The sequence below is a fragment of the Crocodylus porosus genome, unplaced genomic scaffold, assembly GCF_001723895.1.
Source record: "Crocodylus porosus isolate Cpor-Errol unplaced genomic scaffold, CroPor_comp1, whole genome shotgun sequence".
NCBI lineage: Eukaryota > Metazoa > Chordata > Crocodylia > Crocodylidae > Crocodylus > Crocodylus porosus.
Genome location: NW_017728906.1, coordinates 13,105,952 through 13,127,428, shown reverse-complemented (window position 1 = coordinate 13,127,428; position 21,477 = coordinate 13,105,952). Strand labels below are relative to the sequence as shown.

The window sequence follows — 21,477 nt, the reverse complement described above, 5'->3', positions numbered from 1 at the left end:
ACTGTAAATTCATATCCTTGTTTAGTACATATTCACTCCCCACACAAACAAGCCCAGTGTTAATAAGTACAGGTACTATTCTATTTGCAGGTATGCATATACAGTGCAACACTGAACCTGTTAGACAGAGTTAGACTTTATTATTGACAAATTTGGTACAGCTGCCTCTAATTAACATTGTCCAACACTTCCCGTTATGTGATCCAGTTTTCAATTCTTTATCAAACTGCTCAGGCTGAAGTGCTCTGTACCAGGCACCTGCCTCAGGTTGAATTGATTTTTGAGCTTCAACAATTTTTTGTATTTATTTCCAAGAACAAGATTAAGGAAGAAGATGTCATTTGCCCCTGTTAAAATATTTATGAGGTTCTATTATGTCATGGAATCACAGGCAAATAAGGCTGGAAAGGCTCTCAAGAGGTCAATTAGTTCAAACCCCTGCTCATTCTGGTCTAAATAATCGCATCTAACTATTTGGCCAACCTGCTCTTAAAAACCTCCAAGGATGTAGATTCCACAGGTGCTCTGGGTAATCTGTTGCAGTGCTTAAGTTCCAATAGCTAACCTAAATCTCCTTTTTTCCTGTTTAAGATATTTACTTCTTATCCTGTCTCTGGCAAATACAAGGGACACTATCCTTCCATCCCCATCCTCTTTATAAACACCTTTCAGATATGTGAAGATCATTGTCATATCCCTCAATAGTGCTGTCTTATCTGGACTAAAAAACCTGAGTTCTTCATGCCATTTCATATAAAACATGTTTCCTATACCCCTAATGATTGTGTTGTCCACCAGGGCTACTTCCTGTTTGTCTGCATCGTCCTTTAAGGGTGGTACCCAAAAGTGGGCACAGTACTCCAGGTGAGATCATGCAATTAAAAAGAAGAAAAAAGCAAGGCTCAAAAGGGGGTTGTTATTGTTTCCATGTATCATTACTTTCACTTCCAAAAATTTGACCCAAATTTGTTATAAATCTTTGGGAAGTTTCAGCCTGCACATATTCACATGCTAGATTTTCTAAAGACTCCAGCTGCCCTGAGCATGCAACATTCATGCAAGCCAGGGCAACCTTAACTCTGGCAGTTCCCTAACCTTGGAGGGCTCAACTTTTCAACCTTATGTTTTTATTTATTTTTTTAAGCAATATACATTTGCACTGCTCATACAGCCACAGGAGCAATTCCCTTTAACTGGAAGACATATCCCTTCCATACTGGAAAACAAAAAGGGGTTTTCTAATTCAATTCCAGAAAGTCTGCTGGCTTGATATTTTGAAGGTGGGAGGGGGAGTTCAAAACTGAAAAAAGACTCAAACCTGGAAGCACTGAAACGCAACTCTGGTGTAGTGCCGGGCTCTGGTTTATTGTTTATTGTTTTGTTTGTTAGAACATATATGAAAGTGGTTTTCTGTAATCTCATGCCCTGGGACTTCCCCATTTCTTGGGTGCCCGTAGGTTGCTGATGGAAACCTTTTACAGGCAACTGTAACCTGTATATGTACAACATATGAAAGTTATTTAGCTTCTCAGGGGTACGCGCAGCATTACATGGATTGTTTCCTACCTGCATTTTGGGAAGCATTGCACTGTTTCACTGAGGAACCTGAGATTTTGTATTCAGTTCATACCCAATACATCTCTTATTTCACATACAACATCTGAAGCAGACAGATGTTGAGCCCAGGCCTGAATTTCAAGTGTGTCTGCATAGACTCATAGGGCTATGAGACAAGACACAAAAAATTCTTACCAACTTACAAAGAATGTTCCTAAAACTGTTTGGTGGACACCATATCCCTTGCCAATATAAAATACATTTCGTATCTAAAGTCCAGATCCCAGCTGAAGGGATGATTTGTTCTGGTGTCAAAACTGTCCTTTAGCTTAAATAGCTCTCATTCCTCTGTGGAGTTTATCCTCTGATGTATTTATGAAGAACAATAATGCCCCCTAAACAACCCAGCTCTTTCAGTCTGTTCTCATAAGACAGGTCCTCCCTTCCCCAATCACCCTGTGAGCCTCCTTTGAACCTGTTCCAGTTTGTATTCATCTTTCTGGAAGGCATGTCCAGGATCACACTCACAGAGCATCTTTTCAGCCCCTGTGCACTACATTGACATTAATACTCCTGTTTTCTTATTGGAAGTACTTTGTCCAATGCAACACCTGTGTTCACATTTGCCTTTTTCACAACACCAGCACATTAGAGGCTGAGAGTCATTCTGGTAACTCCAGATCATCCTCTTCTGAAATATCCCACTGACAGAATCTCAGCACGCAGCTGAAATCCTTGCTTTTAGTCCTTAAGTGACTGAAATTGTACTTTTTAAATTGCATTTCATTCCATTTCTATTATTCCTGTCCTCAAGGGCGCCTGATTCTTCTTGTGTGATATTCTAGTACTTTTCTGTGTGGATAGTGACTCCCAAATTTGGGCCATCAGCAAACTGCATCAACACGCTTTGTCTGGTGAAGGTCAGTAATGAAAATACTAATATCTGTGTCAAGACTGACCCTGAAAATATTTTCCCACCAGCCTGCTACTTCCCTTTTTTGGGCTTAATACCCCTGTAGGCTTCTTCTGCTTCTATGTTCCATTTTACACAGCTTCTGATTTTCTTCTTTAGTTCCTTAACTTCCTCATGATTCTTGTACTAATTCTTATCTTCTCCAGCTAAACTAAATAGTTTCCCATGTGGTACCATACTAAACACTTCAAAGAAGTCCATATAGAATAGGTGCTATCTACTGCATTTCCTTTGCCTAGAAAAATCAGTTAGCTTGGGACAAAAAGTCCAATGTTTTTTCCTGTTTCTTTTACTGCCAGATGTTTAAATATTCTCTCTTTCAAAATTTGTGCCAGGGCTTTGCATATCATTGGCCATGTTTATACAAGTTGCTTACTGCACAATAGCTTGTTAATACTGCACAGTAGCATCGCAGGTCATGAACCACGATGTGACACTACTGGGCAGGTGTAACAAGCTATTGTGCAGTCAGAGAGTCAGCACGAAGCTGTGTAGAGATGTGACTGCACAGTAATCTAGTATTTAGGTATGCAAGTACTACATGATTGCATAGTAACAATTGCACAGTCAGCTTCTCATGTAGACATGGTCATTGAGCTCAGATTAATAGGCCTAAAGTTGTCCAGATCATAACTTTCTTCATTTTAAATATAAAGAACTACACTTGCTGCTTTTCAATCCTATGGTATAACACCCAGCTGGACAGATTTATTAATAGTCCTTGCTATTAAACGTGTGGTTTCATGTCCCAGGTCTTTTGAATACTGCGATAGACATTATCCTCATCTTCTAATATTAGCACCTTAAACTCCTTAACTTTGATTTCTATTTCAGTGTGTTAAGGTGTATTTCCATGTTCTCTTTCTCATTAGATAACCTGCCTTTGCTCCCATGTTCATCAGCAACAACAACTATAATGAAAAGGGAGGCAAAGCATTTGTTTGCTTTTAGGGCCATACTTAGACAGTACAAGCTGTGTACCTCATCAGTTTATGTTTGACAACTATAACAGGGAACCCCTGCCCCTGTTACAAGGATGCCTGTGGAGAGGGCAGGCAGTTAAAAGGACAGCAGAGGTATATCTAACCAAGGCCTGGCAGCTAATGAGCAACTGGATGCACCAGGCTGTTGGGTGCAGCAAATCAGTTCGGTGATTGTAAGGGGTTAAGGGCTTTAAGACCAGCCTAGGGCCAGGCAGGGGGAGAAAGGAGCTCTGGAGATGGACAGGTGCCTGAGCCACTCTAAGAAGTTGGGGAGAAGGCTCTTGAGCAAGTAAGGCCTGCAGGCAGCATTCACAGGAGGAAAGAGACTACTTGTTTTGTTTGGAAGCAGTCGGTTTGTGTTTTGTTTGGTCCAGACTTGTTACCAGAGGATCACACTGTGGATACAGGGGTGGAGGAACCCATGAACAGGGGTGCTGAGTGTGCCTCTGGCTATAGGGGTCAGGAGATAGCCCCAAGTTGAGAAAAAGAGACAGACACATGGAGAAAAAAAAACCACCCCTAAAAAGGAAGGCTGCCATTAAGGCCAAAACTCAGAGGCTGAGGTCTTATTCAGTGGAGCAAGGCAGGGTTGTGGCCTGAGAAAAAAAAGGCGGGGTTTAGGCTAGGATAGCTGAAGCCCTAATGAGCCCGCAGAAACCCATGAGAGCGCTGGGTGAAGGGCTGGACAGAAGACCCAGGCAGGGTGGCTAATTGGATACTTATCTTGCTGGGATCCTATGACCCCAGCTGACTTCCTGCCCTTTGGGCAGGGGGCTGGACTTGATGATCTTCCGAGGTCCCTTTCAGCCCTAATGTCTATGAAATCTATGGACCAGGCTACTCATGAGGCCGCTACTGGTCTGAGGAATTCCCACTATCCAACAGCAAAGTCATAGCAGACAAGAAACTGGAGGTACGGGAAGGCTGGAAAGGGGCATATACTGTTATACTATGCACTTCCCTTCTTTCCAATCCATCTGTCCCACATGGAGAAAACTTATTGCCCCAAAGCCTCCGCCTCTGCTTGTCATCCCCTGCTGCAAAATCTTACATGGATTGTCAATGAATTCTATGCTCTGGGAGGATATACTTGTAGCAGCCAGATAGGGATTTATTTAGCACAAGTTCATGAGGCCTAGAAAGGATTAACCTCTGTGTAGTCAGAATACTTTGAATACTGACATTGTAACACTTCAGCGATAGTCAGTAGAAAATTTAAAAAAGGGATTCATCCTGCCCTTGGACACTTCAGGGATATGGAGCCTTTCACCTTTGGGATAACAGTGTCATTTCAAGCAGTGTAATGAATGGTGGATTACAGTGAAGTGAGTAGGGCAGGGCTTTGGAAAGCAGCTTCCCCTCCAACAGACATTACCAAAGGCATTACCATCTCCCTTTGCCTCTTGGATTCTTTTAGGTATGTGAATCACAGAGGCCCAAAGCATCACAAATCTGTTTTACAATTGTCTAAGCAGAATTTTAATCTGCTTCTAGGCAGGGTCAAATAAAAACATTATAATGTCCTGGTCTGTGAGTGTGGATCCTTGTTTGTATCACCGTAGCACCAAACAGACAACATGCAGAGGAACGTGATGCATTCTTAGCTCTCACAACCCTCCAGTCATTCCAGAAAGACAGGTGCCCCAAGAGATACAGGAACACAACACACCTCCCATGTCATCTAACTTGCGCTGCAACACAAGTGCCTTCACTTTGAGCTTACACTCCTGGCTGATGGTTGTCAACCATGCAGGCTCTTGGCACACCCACAGCCAATGTTGGGTGAAGGTTGTGCACTCCAGGATGAGTGAGGGGACACTAGCGCCAGGGAGAGGAGTGACTGTTGTTTTCCACTGCCTGCTGGAGGCAGAAGCAATCACCCCGTGTGGGAGACACAGGGCAAGCCACTGGCAGGAGTCCCTGTGGAATTAAGGATGGTGAGCAACACTGCCTAAAGTGACTAGATGGGAAGGCTTCTTTACTTCTGTGGGTTTATATGTGGGAGCACCACCCCAATCACCCATTGTTGTGTGCAGCCTGGGATAGGATCAACCTCATTTGCCTTTCCCCTCTAACACTGTCACTCCAACCTCTCCCACTCTAGGTGTAGAACATCAGGTCATGCACATCCCCTCTCAGGCTCAATATAAAACACCATTTTGGCCATAAAGGAGAGCTCCCATGGGCAGCATCTGCTTGTGCCCAATAAAGATGGCAGTGATAGTGTTTGGATTTTGCCCACTGTTTCTGTGGCATCTAGAGAAGACCTCACTTCCCCCATGGCATATTTGAAGTTGGGGAGGAAAGGAAGGGAAAGGGCAGAGGATGCATGTCATAAAAAAGCACAACCCCCAACTCCTACACCTCTGAGGAAAAATTGAATTCAAGGTGATGTCATGGTTGACTCACTATACACTTAAATATAGAAGGGAAGCAGGAAGCTATATTTCTGACTTTTCAGACTGCTGGATACCATGGAGTGGTCTTGTTGCAGTTGTTCCTCTTCTGCCACATCCGACTACTTCCCAATTCTCTGAAACACATATCACAAAGCACGCTGTAAAAATGCAGAAGTAATCTTTAAGGAGCAAACCCTGCTGTCCTTTCCCTTCTGCACTTTCTCTCCCAGGCAGACGAACTTTTGGTGTACACAAAAAACCTAAACATGGGGCACTCCCATAGGTGACATTTCCGAATGTGCAGATCATGATGAAAGAAAAATAACCATATCACTTCCCAGCAGCAGCAGAATCCAGTTTGGAAGAAGCCACCTGACAAATAACGAACCCTCACCTTCCCATTCCTGCCAGTGCAGGGGTTTTACACTGGTTTGGTGCAGTCTCAATTTAAATGGTTCAAATAGAAGGAGATTATTCCTCAGTTTGGTTGACACCACTAGTCGGGACACGTAGTATTTGTTAGCTCAGTGCCATTCCCCTGGGGCTATGCCTTGGTCATCTCTAGTCAGTTTCTCTTCTGCTGCTACTTCTGCATACCTCAACAAATAGCTGTGATGCCTCCACTTACCAAGCTTCATATACTACACATCCCTGCCGCAGTACCAACAACATCAAGGGGACTACAGCCAGGATGAAAAATGTATCCCTCTGGCATTCTTGTCCTTTCCCCATGAAGCCCAGCTCCTTAAAAACTTCTGCTGTTCCTCTCAGAATTCCTCCCAGCTTCCAGCCTTTTGCACCGAGCGGGAGAAATCTGCCCTGCAAATAGGAAACAAGCAGTTAATACAGGCTAACACACTCTCACTAGCCTGCTGGTATGCCACTACCATTTAATCCATTCCATTAACAGGGACAGGACATATTTAAAACATGCTAGTTGTTCACGTTTATTGCATAGTATTCTCTTTGGCCTTGTCTTTGTTGCAAAGTTAAAGTAAAGGTCTCTCTTTGTGTGTGCCACTCCATTTACTCAACTTAGCTGGCCCACCAAGGGGTATATACTAATGCAGGAGTTGACAGCTGGTTAGTTGTGCTAACGTGAATGCAAGCTTATATTTGCTCATGCATATGCAGGCTAGTGCCACTCAAGTGCTGCTAGTCCTCCAGTGCCTTCCCACAATTTCCCCAGAGATGCTCAGAAAAGACAGACACGTTTTCTTACAGTTCACCAGAAAGAATTTCTACAACAAATCAGCTTTTTTTCAATACAATATGAACCATGGGATACAATCCCAGAAATCTTAGTACTGTGCACAAGTGACATTGTCAGTGTGGACACAACAACCCAAGTCAAAATGCACTTTTTTTTTTACATTGGGTGCTGACTTTACAACACTGAAACATCAAATCTGTTACTCAAGCCAAGCTCACAGCTCACAGAAATCAAGGGGTGCCTGTTCATGGATTTCAGTGGGCTGTAGATCAGGCCCTGTAGCCTGCAGATGAAAGAACCAATTCCTGACACCACCATTTGCTAGTGTGACAGTTCTCACTCTAATGAAGGTGAGGGTATGGGTGATAAGCGGCAGTTAAAGTCATCAGGCTCGAAATCATTCTGCTTACGGTTTCTAGACCTGCCACAGACTTCCTGCCTGGCCTTGGGAAAGCCACTTTATTAATGCACCAGTCCTGAATAAGGCACATGCTACATCAAGATGGCTTCCTCAGCCCTGCTTGAAACCTATGGGATTTTTCTTTTCTGAACCATAGGGAATCCAGATCCAGGCTCAAGCATGTATTCAGAGCTTCAACTGATTTCTGATTTTCTCTTGGCCCCAAGGAGCTACCTGGAATTTTTTCCAGATTGTTCCAGCATGAGAAGTGTCCTGCTCAAACCCAAGCCAGCACGCCTCAAAACCTCGCTCTCTAGTCTTTTCCTGGTGTTTCTCTTCCAAGAGCTTGTCTGATGAAAGCCAGATGGTAAGTAAAAGAACTCAAATGTTATCATTCTTTAAATCCCACTGGATGCAGAGTTGTCACATGCTGGAGGCTGGCAATACTGCCCAGTTTGAGAATGTCTCTGAAATGCAGATAACAAGGAACCATCCTCCTCCTCCTCTTCATCCCCATTGCACAAGGTGCAGAGTGAGCACATAACACACTCAGGCACACACATCATAGAGGCAGGAATAAAATCTAGACCTGACTTTTAGTCAGGGCCGCATCCATTAAAATTGGAATTCCCCTACTGTAGATCATGTCCTAATCCATCACATGGGCACTACTTTGTGCCCACCAGCTGCACAGTGTTGAAGGCATCTGAAATCCATTAACACTTCCCTATGTATGTCCATGTAAACAGCTGTTGTAGCTGCACTGTGAGTGAGAGAGATGGCCAGAAGACATTTTCTTTATCACGCTACGCGAGATTTTGAAAACCTCCAATTCAAACAGTGCTCCTTCAATGACTGAGCTGAAGTCAGAACTTAGTCTGTAATTTTAGATACTCTTTGCTTCTGTTTTGGAACAATTCAAGTCAACATATGGATCCCCGCCCCTTCCACCAGAAACAGTTTAGTGCAGCTAAAGGCTCAAACAAATACTAAGTTGATGTTTAGGGGGAAACATAACCTAAAACCTTTTCTTAAAAGAAAACAATATGTCCCCATAAAGATCTACTCTGGGCTGTGAACCATCCTTTTCAGTAACTGACTCTCATGTTAATATATGTGGACAGAGGATGGAAGGCATAGAGGAATACTGCCATCCCTTTTGACTCACGTAATTAGTCAGTAATTTGGGCTCTTGAAAGTTGTTCCAGTTAGCACGAGAAACTGGATGGCAAAGGCAGGGACTTTGGGGGAAGTTCTGCTTGCTTTAAAAGGCACACAGCCCTGCTTTTGTAAATGCACAGGTTCCCTGCTCACAAGTCCACACTTCTTTCAAACAGTGCATTCCCCCGCTTCCTTCCCCTCAAGCTTTTTCTTAGCATCACTGCACCCAGACTTCAGTGACTGTGCTGCACTTTCTTAACTGTCTCTTTCTGTGTAATAATGCGCTACTTCTTAGACCAGGCTGTTCCTCTTCTACATGCATGCCTCTCACCGACTTCCACCCAGAGCCAGAGCCAGAGCCAGAGCCAGAGCCAGGCGTAGATAGCCCCTCCACACAGACCATTTGAATTCCTGAGCAGATTCACACAGCTCTGTTTTGAGACATGTACCTGTGTTTGGAGACAGCTCTCCTTCCAGTTACCTGTTTCAACAAGGAAGCTTAGTGGACTTTTCACAACTGCTTTTAGCATTCAAGCCAACAATGTTCACTGTATTGTTAATTGTCATATTGTTAACAGCAATTAACCATATTTACCACTGACTGTCCAGGTGGGCTGCCAAGCAGATAGCTAAATCAGCCCTGACTGGTTAGCTAATTGTTTGTTTGAAGTGTACTTACATCCAGATTTAACCTGTTAACTTAAAGAAACTAGATGAGACTATTTATTCATGAGCTGTTGTTGCTGTTATTGTTATTTACTGACCACCAGAAGGGCAAAAAATGATGCTAACCTTTTATTCAAGCCAGCAACCTAAAGCTATGGGCAACCCCAGAAATCTTCCCCTACTGAGAACCACAGAACAAATCAACTGCACATAATTTTAAAAGTGCTATTAAAAGAGTTAGGTGTTAGTTATTAGTACTGTAATTACTGCTAAATGAATGTGCTGTAAGGCACATGCTGCTGAGTGGAAGATCCCTTAGAGGGTTAATTTTGAAATGCTGAGCTAAAAAAAAAAAAGAAAAAAAAAAGAAGTTACAATGTAAGGTGGTGAAAACTACAGTCCCTTCACTCCTTTAGATTCGCTTCCATGCAGTTAGGCCTAACCTATGGATGTCTAAAGAGATCTCGGTTGGGGTTAATCTACTTTCGATTAGAAGATGCAAGTCAAAGTAGCTTACACCTTTCTCTGGCTCCGGGGTGTATAATGTAGAGCAACTCAGAACAATTACCTTACACCTCAGATCTGCCCCCACGCTCAAAAAGGGCTTGAGGGAGCTCCTCCAAGAGGCATAATGAGTATCCTTTGTTTTTGTTCAAAGAGAACATCCCTTTTGCACAAGACACGTAAAGCAAAACTATTGATTTTGCAGGAGCTGGCTGTCGACCGGCGTCCTGGACACATTCGCTGAGCTGGTACTAGGCCAGGTCAGCGAGACCATACTGTCTGCCCTTGTGTGTGCCATCAGCTAAGTTTTCACCAACTCAAAAAACAAAATCAACCAACCCACCACAAAAAAAAAAAATAAAAAAAGAATCAGATAACCTAACTGTTCACACTGTGAACAAAGTCTAAACCTGCACTGTGATGTCAGCCTCATGGTCTAACACAGTAACCTGGAGAGATGTTTGCACTGATGTAGCCTACTTCCCCAGAGTTGACTGTATCTCTCATGGGAATACTACGAGCCTTGGCTAATTAAGGTTCAGAAGACTAATTTGAGGTTAGTATTGGATGGCTCTTTGCTGCCCCCATGGAGCTTTCTCACTGGCTTGATCCCCTTCCTTTCAGCATGACATCTTCACAAACTGTTGGCCTCCAACACATGTTTTGGTTTCAGTTTCCTAAAAACTGATAAAAATCAGGAGCCATGAAGTAATGCTATGCTCCACATGCCAGTGTCACTATGCATTGTGCTAATGCAAAAACATTCTCCTATCCTTCCACTGGGAGATCCTGGAGGGTCTCTTACAATCAGTAATTGCAGCATAAGCCACTGATCACTGGTAGCCTAATTAAACTAAGTTCTCTTCCTCTGGCACCCCCAGCAGCCCCGATGTAGCTCACATGGAACAGAGCACCCCACTTTAAGTAGTTTGGTATTTGATCAAACTGGTGAACTGCTTAACAGTCTAAATAAATGAACCAGAGATGGGAGGCGGGTGCTGCTGTCTGTGTTGCAATATAGAAACTCCTCTTCCCACTTGTTCAGGCAACCAGATTGATCAGTACCAGATGCCTCTGAAACCCACATGCACAATGATACACAGACAAGCAGCAAATATTTGAATGTTCACTGAATATTAAACCACCAAAGTCCCTAGGGCAGATGCCCAAGCCCAGCAACTGCATTCTCAGTTACCCCAAAATTCCCCAGGGCCCATGTCCGACATCGCATTCTTGACTGCCCCCAAATTCCCCAGAGGTTGTGCTCATGGCCAGGGCTGCATTTTTTGATTGGCCTGAAATCCCCAAGGACTGCTACCAAACTACCCTTGCATTCTGTCATACATGCAGGGGATTTCTGAATATTCTAGGCATTAACACTTTCTCATGTGGATGTGGAATCGGAATGCCTGGTCCACACTGGAACCAGTGGCTGATGACCCCTTCATCTGCATAGTCAGAAAGGATGTCTCAACATAACATCATACACTACCCCTACCCATGTGAGCCCAGTGCATCTTATTCCTACTTCTTGTTTCCCTCCCTTCCTTGCCCAGCCACCAAGCCTAGAGTCAGGCACCTGGTATAATCATCTGCTGTAACTATATATAGGCAAGATATGCAACCTTAAGGAAGCAACGCTAACAACAGTGAGCCCTATTGCAACCCACAGTCACTAACTGACTAGTAAGACTGGTCATGAGACCTCAAAAAGACTAGCTTGAACCCAGCAGAGTTCTGTGCTGTGGTGGAGAGATCTCAAATGTTTGAAGCACAGACGATAAACTAGAGAACTCAAAGTGGGAGGAAAGAGAGCTGAGGCAAATACAAGTATAAAATCAAATTTATATATATATATGATAGGGGAACCACAGCTATTCACAAACTGAGGCTCAAGTCAGTAAATAAATTATGTAAGCGGTGCGGGGAGAGTCAAAATGTTTCACTCTGGCATTTTTTTAACAAAAGGTTTCGATTTTTCCTGTTAACATGATTTCAATTCACAACTGACTTTTAAAAGAGTTTTGCAAGGGTTACATAACAAGGAAAAAATTAAAGAAAAATGTTTGCAGACATTGGCCACGACCCAAATGGTTTACGCTTATATTCCAGTTCAGTCACCAAAAGCCAGGAGCTGCACAGCTCTCCTTGAGCACTGGTAAGAGGATGGGGTTCTGGTTCCCCATCCCCTGGGATTTTTGCTTCCTGGAATCGTCAAGTAGAGAAAGTCATCTCAGAAACAGGCATGAGAACCACTCCTGAAGCCTGCTCTTGCTGTGAGCTGGCAGGAAGGCAGCTCTGCAGAGATGCCGAATCTCTTGCTCTTGCACTATCGACAATGATCCACCCAAGCTATTTCTTTAAAACACCTTTAATAATTTTATTTCCATTGCATTAAAACCCTTAATATCTGTATACAAGACAATACACATATCCTGGAAACACCCCATGAGCATGACACTTTCTATATGAGGCCAGATTCAGTAAAGTATTGTAGCACTAACATGCCCAAAGAGCTGCTGGTGGCTCCAGTCCTTCCCTCTGTGGCACTTGGAGGTGCCTGATCCAACTCTTCCCTGAGCCTGCCCAGGCTTCCAGCACCCTGTGCACCACACCTGCTGCCTTTTCCGGCCACCAGCACACCCAGCCGCCCTCCTGCTGCCTCTCTGTGCTTCCTGAGAAGCAAGCTATCCATTCCCAGGTGGCCCCAGGAGTCCTGGAGGCCACAGGGGCCTGATCCTTTAGCAAAGGACAGCCTCTCTTACAGCCCGGGCCGTGAGCTGACAGATTAATGGCTGCAACATCCCAAGTTGTAACAAACGTGGAAAATGCAAACTCATTTAAAACCACCCAAATTCACACCCATTTAAAGAGTGATGCCATTAAGCCACACAAAGGGAAATTTTACTCAAGTGTACACAGGGACATCATCACATGTACAAGCACCTATTGTGGCTCAATTTATGTGCTCAATTCCTGCTAAACTCATCCCTCCCCTTGTTCAGCCTTCTATCTTTCTCTAATCAAGCTAGTCTTTCTTCTAACAACTATCTTGTCTGTTATTTATACTTGCTAACGTTTTGCTGTTCCTCCCAGCATTTCCAGTAAGAAAATTATGTTGCTACAAAGGAAACTATGAGGTGGCTTGGCTCCCAGGAGTTTTGCAACCCACAACAAATAAGAGACAAGGAGGGGAAGAGCCCGGCTAAGGCAGGCCAAGCTGTGTGGTGCCAAGAGCAGAAGCAGAAAGCAGTTGCAAGTGTGAAGCAAAGGGATAAATTACAGCAGATGACATGGGCTGAGGGAGGGTAAACCAGTGGCACAAGCAGGGCAGGATAAAGCTGGGCATGGACAGATCCAGAAGAGCTGGTCATCCCAGGGAGCGGGACTGCCACTAGCTGAAGAAAGTCCTTCCCCACCTCTGTTTCGTTCTGTATGATATGGGAAGGGCAGCAGAGGCTGGCTAGGGGCATGCTGCAGGGAGGGGTGGGCAGTGGCGGGTAGGGGGAAATTAAAGCCCTGGCCTCATTGTTGGGGGCTGTGAGGGGAAGGAGAACTGTTTGGGAGGGGTTTGTAGACAGGCTCGCTAACCCAGTGAGGAGGGCTTTAAATTAGGTTCACCAGGGGATGGAGACCAAAGCCCTGAGGTACATGGGGAAGTGGGAGATCTGGAGGAAGCATGAGGAGGAGGGGGCAACTGGGGAGGTCTCATTCCTCCTGAGAAAGTAGGGCGATTGGCTAGTCACCTCAGCTGTCTGTACGCGAATGCACGGCACCTGGGAAACAAGCAGGAAGAACTGGAAATCCTCACACAGTCAAGGAAATACGATGTGGTTGGAATAACAGAGACTTGGTGGGATAGCGTGCATGACTGGAGCACTGACATGGATGGGTACAAACTGTTCAGGAAGGACAGGCAGGGCAGAAGAGAAGGAGTTGTGCATTATGTAAAAGAGCCGTATGACTGCTCAGAGCTCCAGTATGGAACTGGAGATAACCCAGAGACTTTTAATGGGCCTAGGGTTAGAGGGGAAAGCAACAAGGGTGATGTCATGTTGAGTGTCTGCTACAGACCACCGGACCAGGGGGATGAGGCAGATGAGGCTTTCTTCAGACAACTAGTGGAAGTTTCCAGATCACAAGCCCTGGTTCTCATGGGGGACAGTATAGCAATGCACAGGCAATCCAGTCATCCAGGAAGTTTTCAGAGAGCTTTGAAGACAACTTCCTGGTGAAAGTGTTGCAAAGACCAACTAGAGCCCATGCTCTTCTTGACTTGCTACTCACAAACAGGGAAGAAGTGGTGGGGGATGTAGAAGTGGATGATAACTTGGGCAGCAGTGACCACAGGATGATCACATTCAGGATCAGGACAAAAGGAAGGAAGAAGAGCTGCAGAGTAAGGACCCTGGACTTCAGAAAAGCAGACTTTGACTCCCTTAGGGAACCGATGGGCAGGATGCTCTGGGAGGCCAGTCTGAGGGGGAAAGGAGTCCAGGAGAGCTGGTTGTATTTTAAAGAAATCTTACTGAGAATGCAGGAACAAACCATCCTGATGTGCAGGAAGAATAGCAAATATGGAAGGCAACGAGCTCGGTTTAGCAGAGAACTCTTCGGTGAGATTAAACACAAAAAAGGAAGCTTACAAGAAGTTGAAGCTTAGATAGAATACTAGGGAAGAGTATAGGAACATTGCTCAGACATACAGGGATTAAAGAGTTTCATAGCCATTAGGGGCTGGAAGGGACCTTACAGATCATCAGGTCCAGCCCCCCTGCATATGGGCAGGAAGACTGCTGGGATCAAATGATCCCAGCAAGATGGGCCTTAAGAATGAAGGGGTGCACCACCCCTTGCCACCAGCAGGCTCACCTGGGATTTGAGCTCAGGACCTCTTACACCAAAGTAAGAATCCTACCAATAAACCAACAAGCCCCTGCTCTGAAAGATCAAAGTGCAAGTGGAGCTGTAGCTAACAAGGGACATGAACGATAACAAGAAGAGTTTCTACAAGTATGTCAGCAACAAGAGGAAGATTAGGGAAAGTGTGAGTCCCTTACTAAATGGGGGAGGCAACCTAGAGACAAGTGAGGAAAAGGCTAAAGTACGCAATGCCTCTTGTACCTCTCTCTTCACGGCAAGGTCAGCTCCCCGACTACTGCACTGGGCAGCACAGTTTGAGGAGAAGATAAGCAGCCCTCAGTGATGAAAGACCAAGTTAGAAAAGGTGGATGTGTACAAGTCCATAGGCCTGGATGCAGTGCATCCAAGGTGGTGAAGGAGTTGGCCTATGTGATTGCATAGTCACTAGCCATTATCTCTGCAAACTCATGGCAATCGGGGGAGGTCCCAGATGATTGGAAAAAGCCAAACATAGTGCCCATCTTTAAGAAAGGGAAGATGGAGGATTCAGACAACTGCAGACCTCAGCCCCTGGAAAAATCATGGAGCAGGTCCTTAATGAATCCATTTCTAAGTGCTTGGAGGAGAAGATGATCAGGAACAGTCAGCATGGATTCACCAAGGGCAGGTCATGCCTGACCAACCAAACAGCCTTTTATGATGAGATAACTGGCTCTGTGGATACAGGGGAAGAAGTGGATGTGATATACCTTGATTTTAGCAAGTCTTTCTTTTTCTACACTCTTCCACAGCATTGCAAGCAAATTAAGGAAGTATGGGGTACATGAATGGACTATAAGATGGATAGAAAGCTGGCTGGATAGTCAGACTCAATGGGTATTGATTGCTGGCTCGATATCTAGTTGGCAGCTGGTATGAAGTGGAGCACCCTTGGGATTCTTCCTGGGGCTGGTTTTGTTCAACATCTTCATTAATGATACGGGAAGATGGAATGGATTGCACTCTCAGCAAGTTTGTGGATGACACCAAGATGCGGGGAGTAGTAAATATGCTGGAGGGTAGGGCTAGGATTCAGGGTGACCTAGACAAATTGGAGGATAGAGCCAAAAGAAATCTCATGAAGTTCAATAAGGAAAAGTACAAAGTCCTGCACTTAGGACATAACAATTCCATGCACCAGGACAGGTTTGAGACTAGCTGGCTAAGCAGTAGCTCTGCAAAAAAGGACCTGGGGGTCACAGTGGACAATAAGCTGAATGAGCCAACAGTGTGCCCTTGTTGTGAAAGAGGCTAACAGCATACTGGGCTGGTAGTAGGAGTGTTGCCAGCAGATCGAGAGAAGTAATTTTTCCTCTCTATTCTGCACTGGTGAGGTCACACCTGGAGTACTTTGTCCAGCTTTAGGTCCCCCACTACAGAAAGGATGTGGACAAGTTGGAGAGAGTCCGGCAAAGGGTAACAAAAATGGTTAGGGGACTGGGGCACATGACTTCTGAGGAGACGCTGAAGGAATGGGGTTTATTTAGTTTGCAGAAGAGAAGACTGAGTGGGGATCTAATAAACAGCCTTCAACTACCTGAAAGGTGGTTCCAGAGAGGATGGAACTAGACTGTTCTCAGTGGTGGCAGATGACAGAACAAGGAGCAATGGTTTGAAACTGCAGCAAAGGAAGTTAGGTTGGATATTGGGAAAAACTCTCACAAGGAGGGTGGTGAAGCACTGAACAGATCACCCAGAGAAGTGGTGGAATCGCCATCCTTGGAGGTCTTTAAGACCCGGCTGGACAAAGCCTTGACTGGGATGGTCTAGTTGGGGCTGGTCCTGCTTTGAGCAGGGGGTTGGACAAGATGATTCCTGAGGTCCCTTCCAGCCCTAGTTTTCTAGGGTGGGTTGGGGGCCAAGGGGCATGATGGGGGCTGTACGGGTAAAAATGAATTTGAGGGAGGTTGGGAGCAAGAGGGATGGTGGTAGGGGGAGCCCAGGAGTGTGGGGGCTGCAGTGATGTTTAAATGCTTAGACTGGCATGGCAGGGCTCAGTGAGGTATAAGGGAGATGGTAAAGGGTCAGGGGGCATATTCAGGATGCAGTAAATTTGTGGGGCACAATATGGGGGGTAGAAGTCAGTGAGGTGTGAAGAGGATGATGGTATTTGATGGGGCTTGGGGCACGATAGGGTGGGGCTGAGCATAGGGAATATGTGGGATAACAGGGGACTGAATGGAGTCAAGGCAGTTGAGGTGGGAGGGGCAATGCATAAAGGACATTGAGGGAAACTTTGGGGCCATGGTGGAGTGTGTGGGGGACCCACCCGTGGGTGCAGGGAGCCTGTCCATGGCCAGGCTGGGGTAACAGCTAAACGGTCCTGGCACCAGGTGCCTGCCTTATCCTGGAGCTGGCAGTCAGTCCTCCCTCCCCCAATTCAATTATATTTGTTTTTGCTTGTCTCTTAAACTAATATGTTAGGCCCTTGTTATAGAAAAAAACAGAATCTTTACTAATAAAGAAAAATGTGTTGTGTTACAGGATGTACTGCACCACTGTGCCCTCCCACTTTCAAATCCTAGATCCACCCATGGCAATAGTCCCGTAAACAGCACAGATTTAGAAGTGGCTCAACACCATGAGTGAGAAGGATCAAAGGCAAATTCACCTCAGCTCCAAGCTTAGCTTTATTTTCCTCCCTTCTAATCAGGCAGCATGCTACATGCAGTTTCTGCAGCTTGTGGACTTGACTTTTTCCCTACTCCTCCCCCCCTCGAATATCCAAAGATCCATTGCTTCTGCTTTGGGAAGAAATGCTCTTTTGATCTCTGAGTAGACGTGTAAAAGAAGTAAAGATCTTCATATCAGCTGTCACTTGCAGGGAGGCAGCATGGTCTTGTGCTCTGGCCACAAGACAGAGGTGTGCATATCTACCCCGCCTTCTCACAAAACAGGAGACCAGTGCGCTAATACCACTTCTAATACGGATTCACCGTGTGACCTGGGGCAAGCCTGGGCAAAGCTACAGTCTCCTCTGCACAAAAGTGTGATCCACTGCTACTAACAGTCAATTAGCTTGCTACCACTGCCCTCTGGTACTCCTGTTGCTATTGATTATTGAATGTAATTTTGGTGCCAGTGTAAGGAAGCACTGGCGTACAGTGTTCTGGAAAGCAAGAGTGACACCTAGTGGAAGAAGGGCTCAATTACGTTTTCTTTTAATAAACAAAACTTTAATATAGGGGTGTACACCAGGATCTGGGGGAACGCCTGTTCACCAGAGCGCCTCAGGGGATGACAAGGTCAAAAAGTTACAAATGCCTTCCAGACCGTTTCAGACTGGACATAAGGAAGAACTTCTTTATTGTCTGAGGCCCCAAGGCTTGGAATAGACTCTCTCCAGGGGCGGTGCAAGCACCTGCTCCGGACTCTTTTAAGAAACATTTGGACACCCATCTTGCTGGGATCCTTTGACCCCAGCTGAATTCCTGCCCCTGGGGCACGGGGCTGGACCAGATGATCTTACGAGGTCCCTTCCAGCCCTAATGTCGACAAACTCTCTGGTTTAGCTTGTATACCTAACAGTGGCTATTACACCATGGCACCCCTGAAAGGATCTGAAGACTCCCCAGGGTGCCCTGGCACCCTGGTTGAGAATCTTTGCATTAATCCCTCAACCACATTTCCTTATTCCTTAAATGCAAGAGCAAGAGCTGAGCTTATCATTAAGTTGCATGAACCACAGCGATGCAAAAATAACAAATGTTGTACGAACCAAGGCTGAGCTGAAGTTTTTAACCTTGTTGTCAGGCAAAAGAGACCTTACAAAAAAAAAAAAAAAGATCACTTTGTATGTGCCTGAGTGAAGCAAGAGCAGGAGTTAGTAAAGGTGAGTAAGCTAATAGTCAAAGGGAAATCATCATAAATCAGGCTTACACGTTAGGTTTATTACCTTAACTTAAACAGAAGGGTGTGGCAAGCATAGCCAGGTATGCCATTAAAATTGAAGTGACATGTCCTGCAGAGCCTGAAGGCTGCCTGCTGAATACTGGGAGGTATATTAGCACCACTGTCCACCAGATAGCACTTAGGATAGCCATGTTGGTCCGAGTACACCCCTGAAATTTGGAAGAAGCTGAATTTTAGCTGCTTTTGGATTTTAAACGTCATTGCAGAACAACAAGAAAGATTTTTCACCTCCCTGCCTGCCATCTGACACCTCCAGGGAAGGACTTCTACTGGATCTACACATCCAAGAGATGCTCAGCACCGCTCACAAAGACACTCGCATGGCCCCAGAGGGACAGCCTTTCAGCTGCCGCTCCCTCTGTGCACAAGTGAAGTTTATTTCCTGCCTATGGGGACTTCTGACCATCTTGTACCATCTATATATTTCCCAGAGTCTCATGGAGGGACTTTATCCAGGAGTACTTTGATGCCGGAAGCTTGCAGAAAAGGACACTTTTCTTGCGATTTCCCAGTTGGTCTAATAACAGGTATAGTTTTGGAATCAAGAGTTCTAGTTTTTTTGTATGTGTTCAGGTAACAAGCAGCTGACCAAGCAGCAACCTTAGAGATTAACTACCCGAACAAGTTAAAAGGTGACGTATTAGTAATGAGTTTGCATATTGCTGTGGAGTGGTTTACTGCAGTGTCCTGGAGTCCTAGTCCAAATCCCCTTTCCTGTACAAGTTCCTCTACCAGCAATTTCCTTGGTGTTGTGAAAGAGGATCTCACCCCCTGAAGGCAAATTAAGGGCCACACTTACTGTCCTGCCCCTTTAGATACAGAAAAATGTTCACACTCTCTCTAAGCCCCTTTATGTCTGTTGTTTTGCTCTAGATGAAAACAAGTCCCGTTTCTTTTGAACTTTCCTCCCAGGCCGGGTTTTCTAGAAAGCTAATACTTTGCGTTGTTCTCTTTTGGATTCTTTCCCATGTCTCGGAGTCTTTCCTGCAGCATAGCACCCAATGTTACATGCAGCACTCCTCCTGAAGCACATAACAGTGTCAGTGTTGCCTCCCCACCCTGCCGCCAGTCTCTCTCCGCAGCACTACAGGCTGAGGCCTTGCTCCCCCTTTTGTATTCGCACATTTGATCGTTCAGCTCCTTTGCCTCAATCCATTTCCTCTCTCCCCACTCCCCCACTCCAGTCTTTGAAGTATCCCAGGCAGGCTGCGACGGTGAATGACAGCACTGCCTGCCAATAGGGGCAGCCCTTGGAAAGGAAGTGACTGCTTTCACATTCACCATGACGCAGGCCTTGTTCTTCTATCAAAATGCAAGTACTTCTCCCGTTTAACTCTGGCATTGCTTTTCCCAGCAGGTCCCAGGGTAAATCCCCTCTTTTCATCTGCTGCCTGTGGCTCCTCGCATGTGGTACAGGCAAGTGCAGTCCTACAAAGAAATCACGTGCAAGGGAAACCGCCAGACACCGGCCCTGGGGCAGGCATGCAGGTCGCAGCCTGCTTCGCCTGGGGCAGCCCCCAGAGACACCAAAAGCGTAAGCCAAGCTGAGCGCCACCCTGCCCCAGGCAGCCTTTCCCAGGCTGGAGGGGACAGCAGCTCCCTCCCACAATGCCAGCAGGCCTGGGGGGCTGCAATTGTTGGTCCCACGGGGCCTCCCAGGGCACGAAGCTGGGGGTCTCCTGCTACCCAGTCCCGCAGTTCAGCCCAAGTTGATTCCCCTGTTTGTTTGATTTCTGTGCTGCACCCCCTTAAGAAGGGCTGGGGGTGTCTTGCAGCCTCCTACCCCTCCCCCTGCAATATAAATATAAAGCAACAGATAAAATAGCATAGGCTAAAAAAAATAGCAAGTAATAAGGTAGGGTGTTACTATACATCCCGGTTTTCCTGGACACATCCTCTTTTGGATCCTCCAATCTTTGTCTGGATGGGTTTTTCAGACTTTTTCCCAGCTTGCTCCAGCAAGGAGCTGCTTGGGGCTGGGGGAAATGGCACCCCCTGCCTCCAACTGCCCTTCCTCCAAGTGTGCATATACACGCATGCAGCCAGCAGGCAGCCAAGTGTGTGTGTGTGGGGCGGGGGGGGAAGCAGCTCTGCAGATAGATGCAGGTAAGTCTATTGCTAGTGGGGGTTGGAGGGCCAGGGCTTGCGGATTATGCAGGGGTGTGGGTGGCTGTGGAGGGGATGAGGGCATGGGGGGGGCGAGTGCCTGTTGGCACTGGGGGCTGCAGCAGGACAGGGGGATGTGCCTGCCCCTCCAGCAGGGGCTGGGGAGTCCTTCAGGGGCAGCAGGGAGCTGTGTGGCAGGGCTGGTGCCTTTGCTTGGAGGGGCTGGGCAGCGGTGAGGCACTGCAGGGCTGGGGGGAGGAGAGGGCTGTGGGTCGGGAGTGAGGGGCAACAGAATGGGCAGGACATTGCTATTTCTGTATCACTGCCCCCCACAATGCAACAGGTGTCCTCTTTGGAACTGGAAATATGGCAGCCCTAAATAAGACATCCCCAAACAGCCGCTCCCCCCAGCCCTTGACCACACCTGGTAAAAGCCTGCCCAAATTAAAAGCTATGGCAGCATTTCCCAAAGAGGTCTGGGCACAGTGCACTGAGCAAATGACATTTCCTTTTCACAGCGCTAGGCTCTCTCTCACGTCCTCTGCCCTCCAAAAATCTGAGCTTTACTGGGCATGAAGGAGATCTGGAAGGGGTAGCTATGGCATTCCCAGTTGTTCACCGCTCTTAAAAATATCAGGCCCATCACCTCAGGTTTCATAGTTAGTAGGGTCGGAAGGGACCTGAGCAGATCATCAAGTCCG

The 21,477-nt window shown here is 46.1% G+C and overlaps 2 protein-coding genes across 3 annotated transcripts in view; one reads left to right on the top strand and one right to left on the bottom strand.

Moving 5' to 3' along the window:
- CD80 (CD80 molecule) overlaps positions 1-6,041 on the bottom strand; it is a 46,347-nt gene extending 40,306 nt beyond the window's left edge. The window contains exon 1 of the mRNA XM_019528713.1: positions 5,923-6,041. The gene's annotated coding sequence lies outside the window, so the exon portion shown is untranslated. The remainder of the gene's footprint in view (positions 1-5,922) is intronic.
- Positions 6,042-19,175: 13,134 nt separating this feature from the next.
- The window catches only part of ADPRH (ADP-ribosylarginine hydrolase), a 17,210-nt gene continuing 14,908 nt past the window's right edge, over positions 19,176-21,477 (top strand). Inside the window, exon 1 of one of the 2 annotated variants that reach the window (XM_019528710.1) lies at positions 19,176-19,302. Coding sequence is in view for 1 of the 2 variants with exons in the window: in XM_019528709.1 (XP_019384254.1) it covers positions 19,953-19,982 (30 nt within the window). In the remaining variant the exon portion in view is untranslated. Of the gene's footprint in view, positions 19,303-19,878; positions 19,983-21,477 lie in introns of those variants that run through there. The other variant, XM_019528709.1, reaches the window with a different exon arrangement.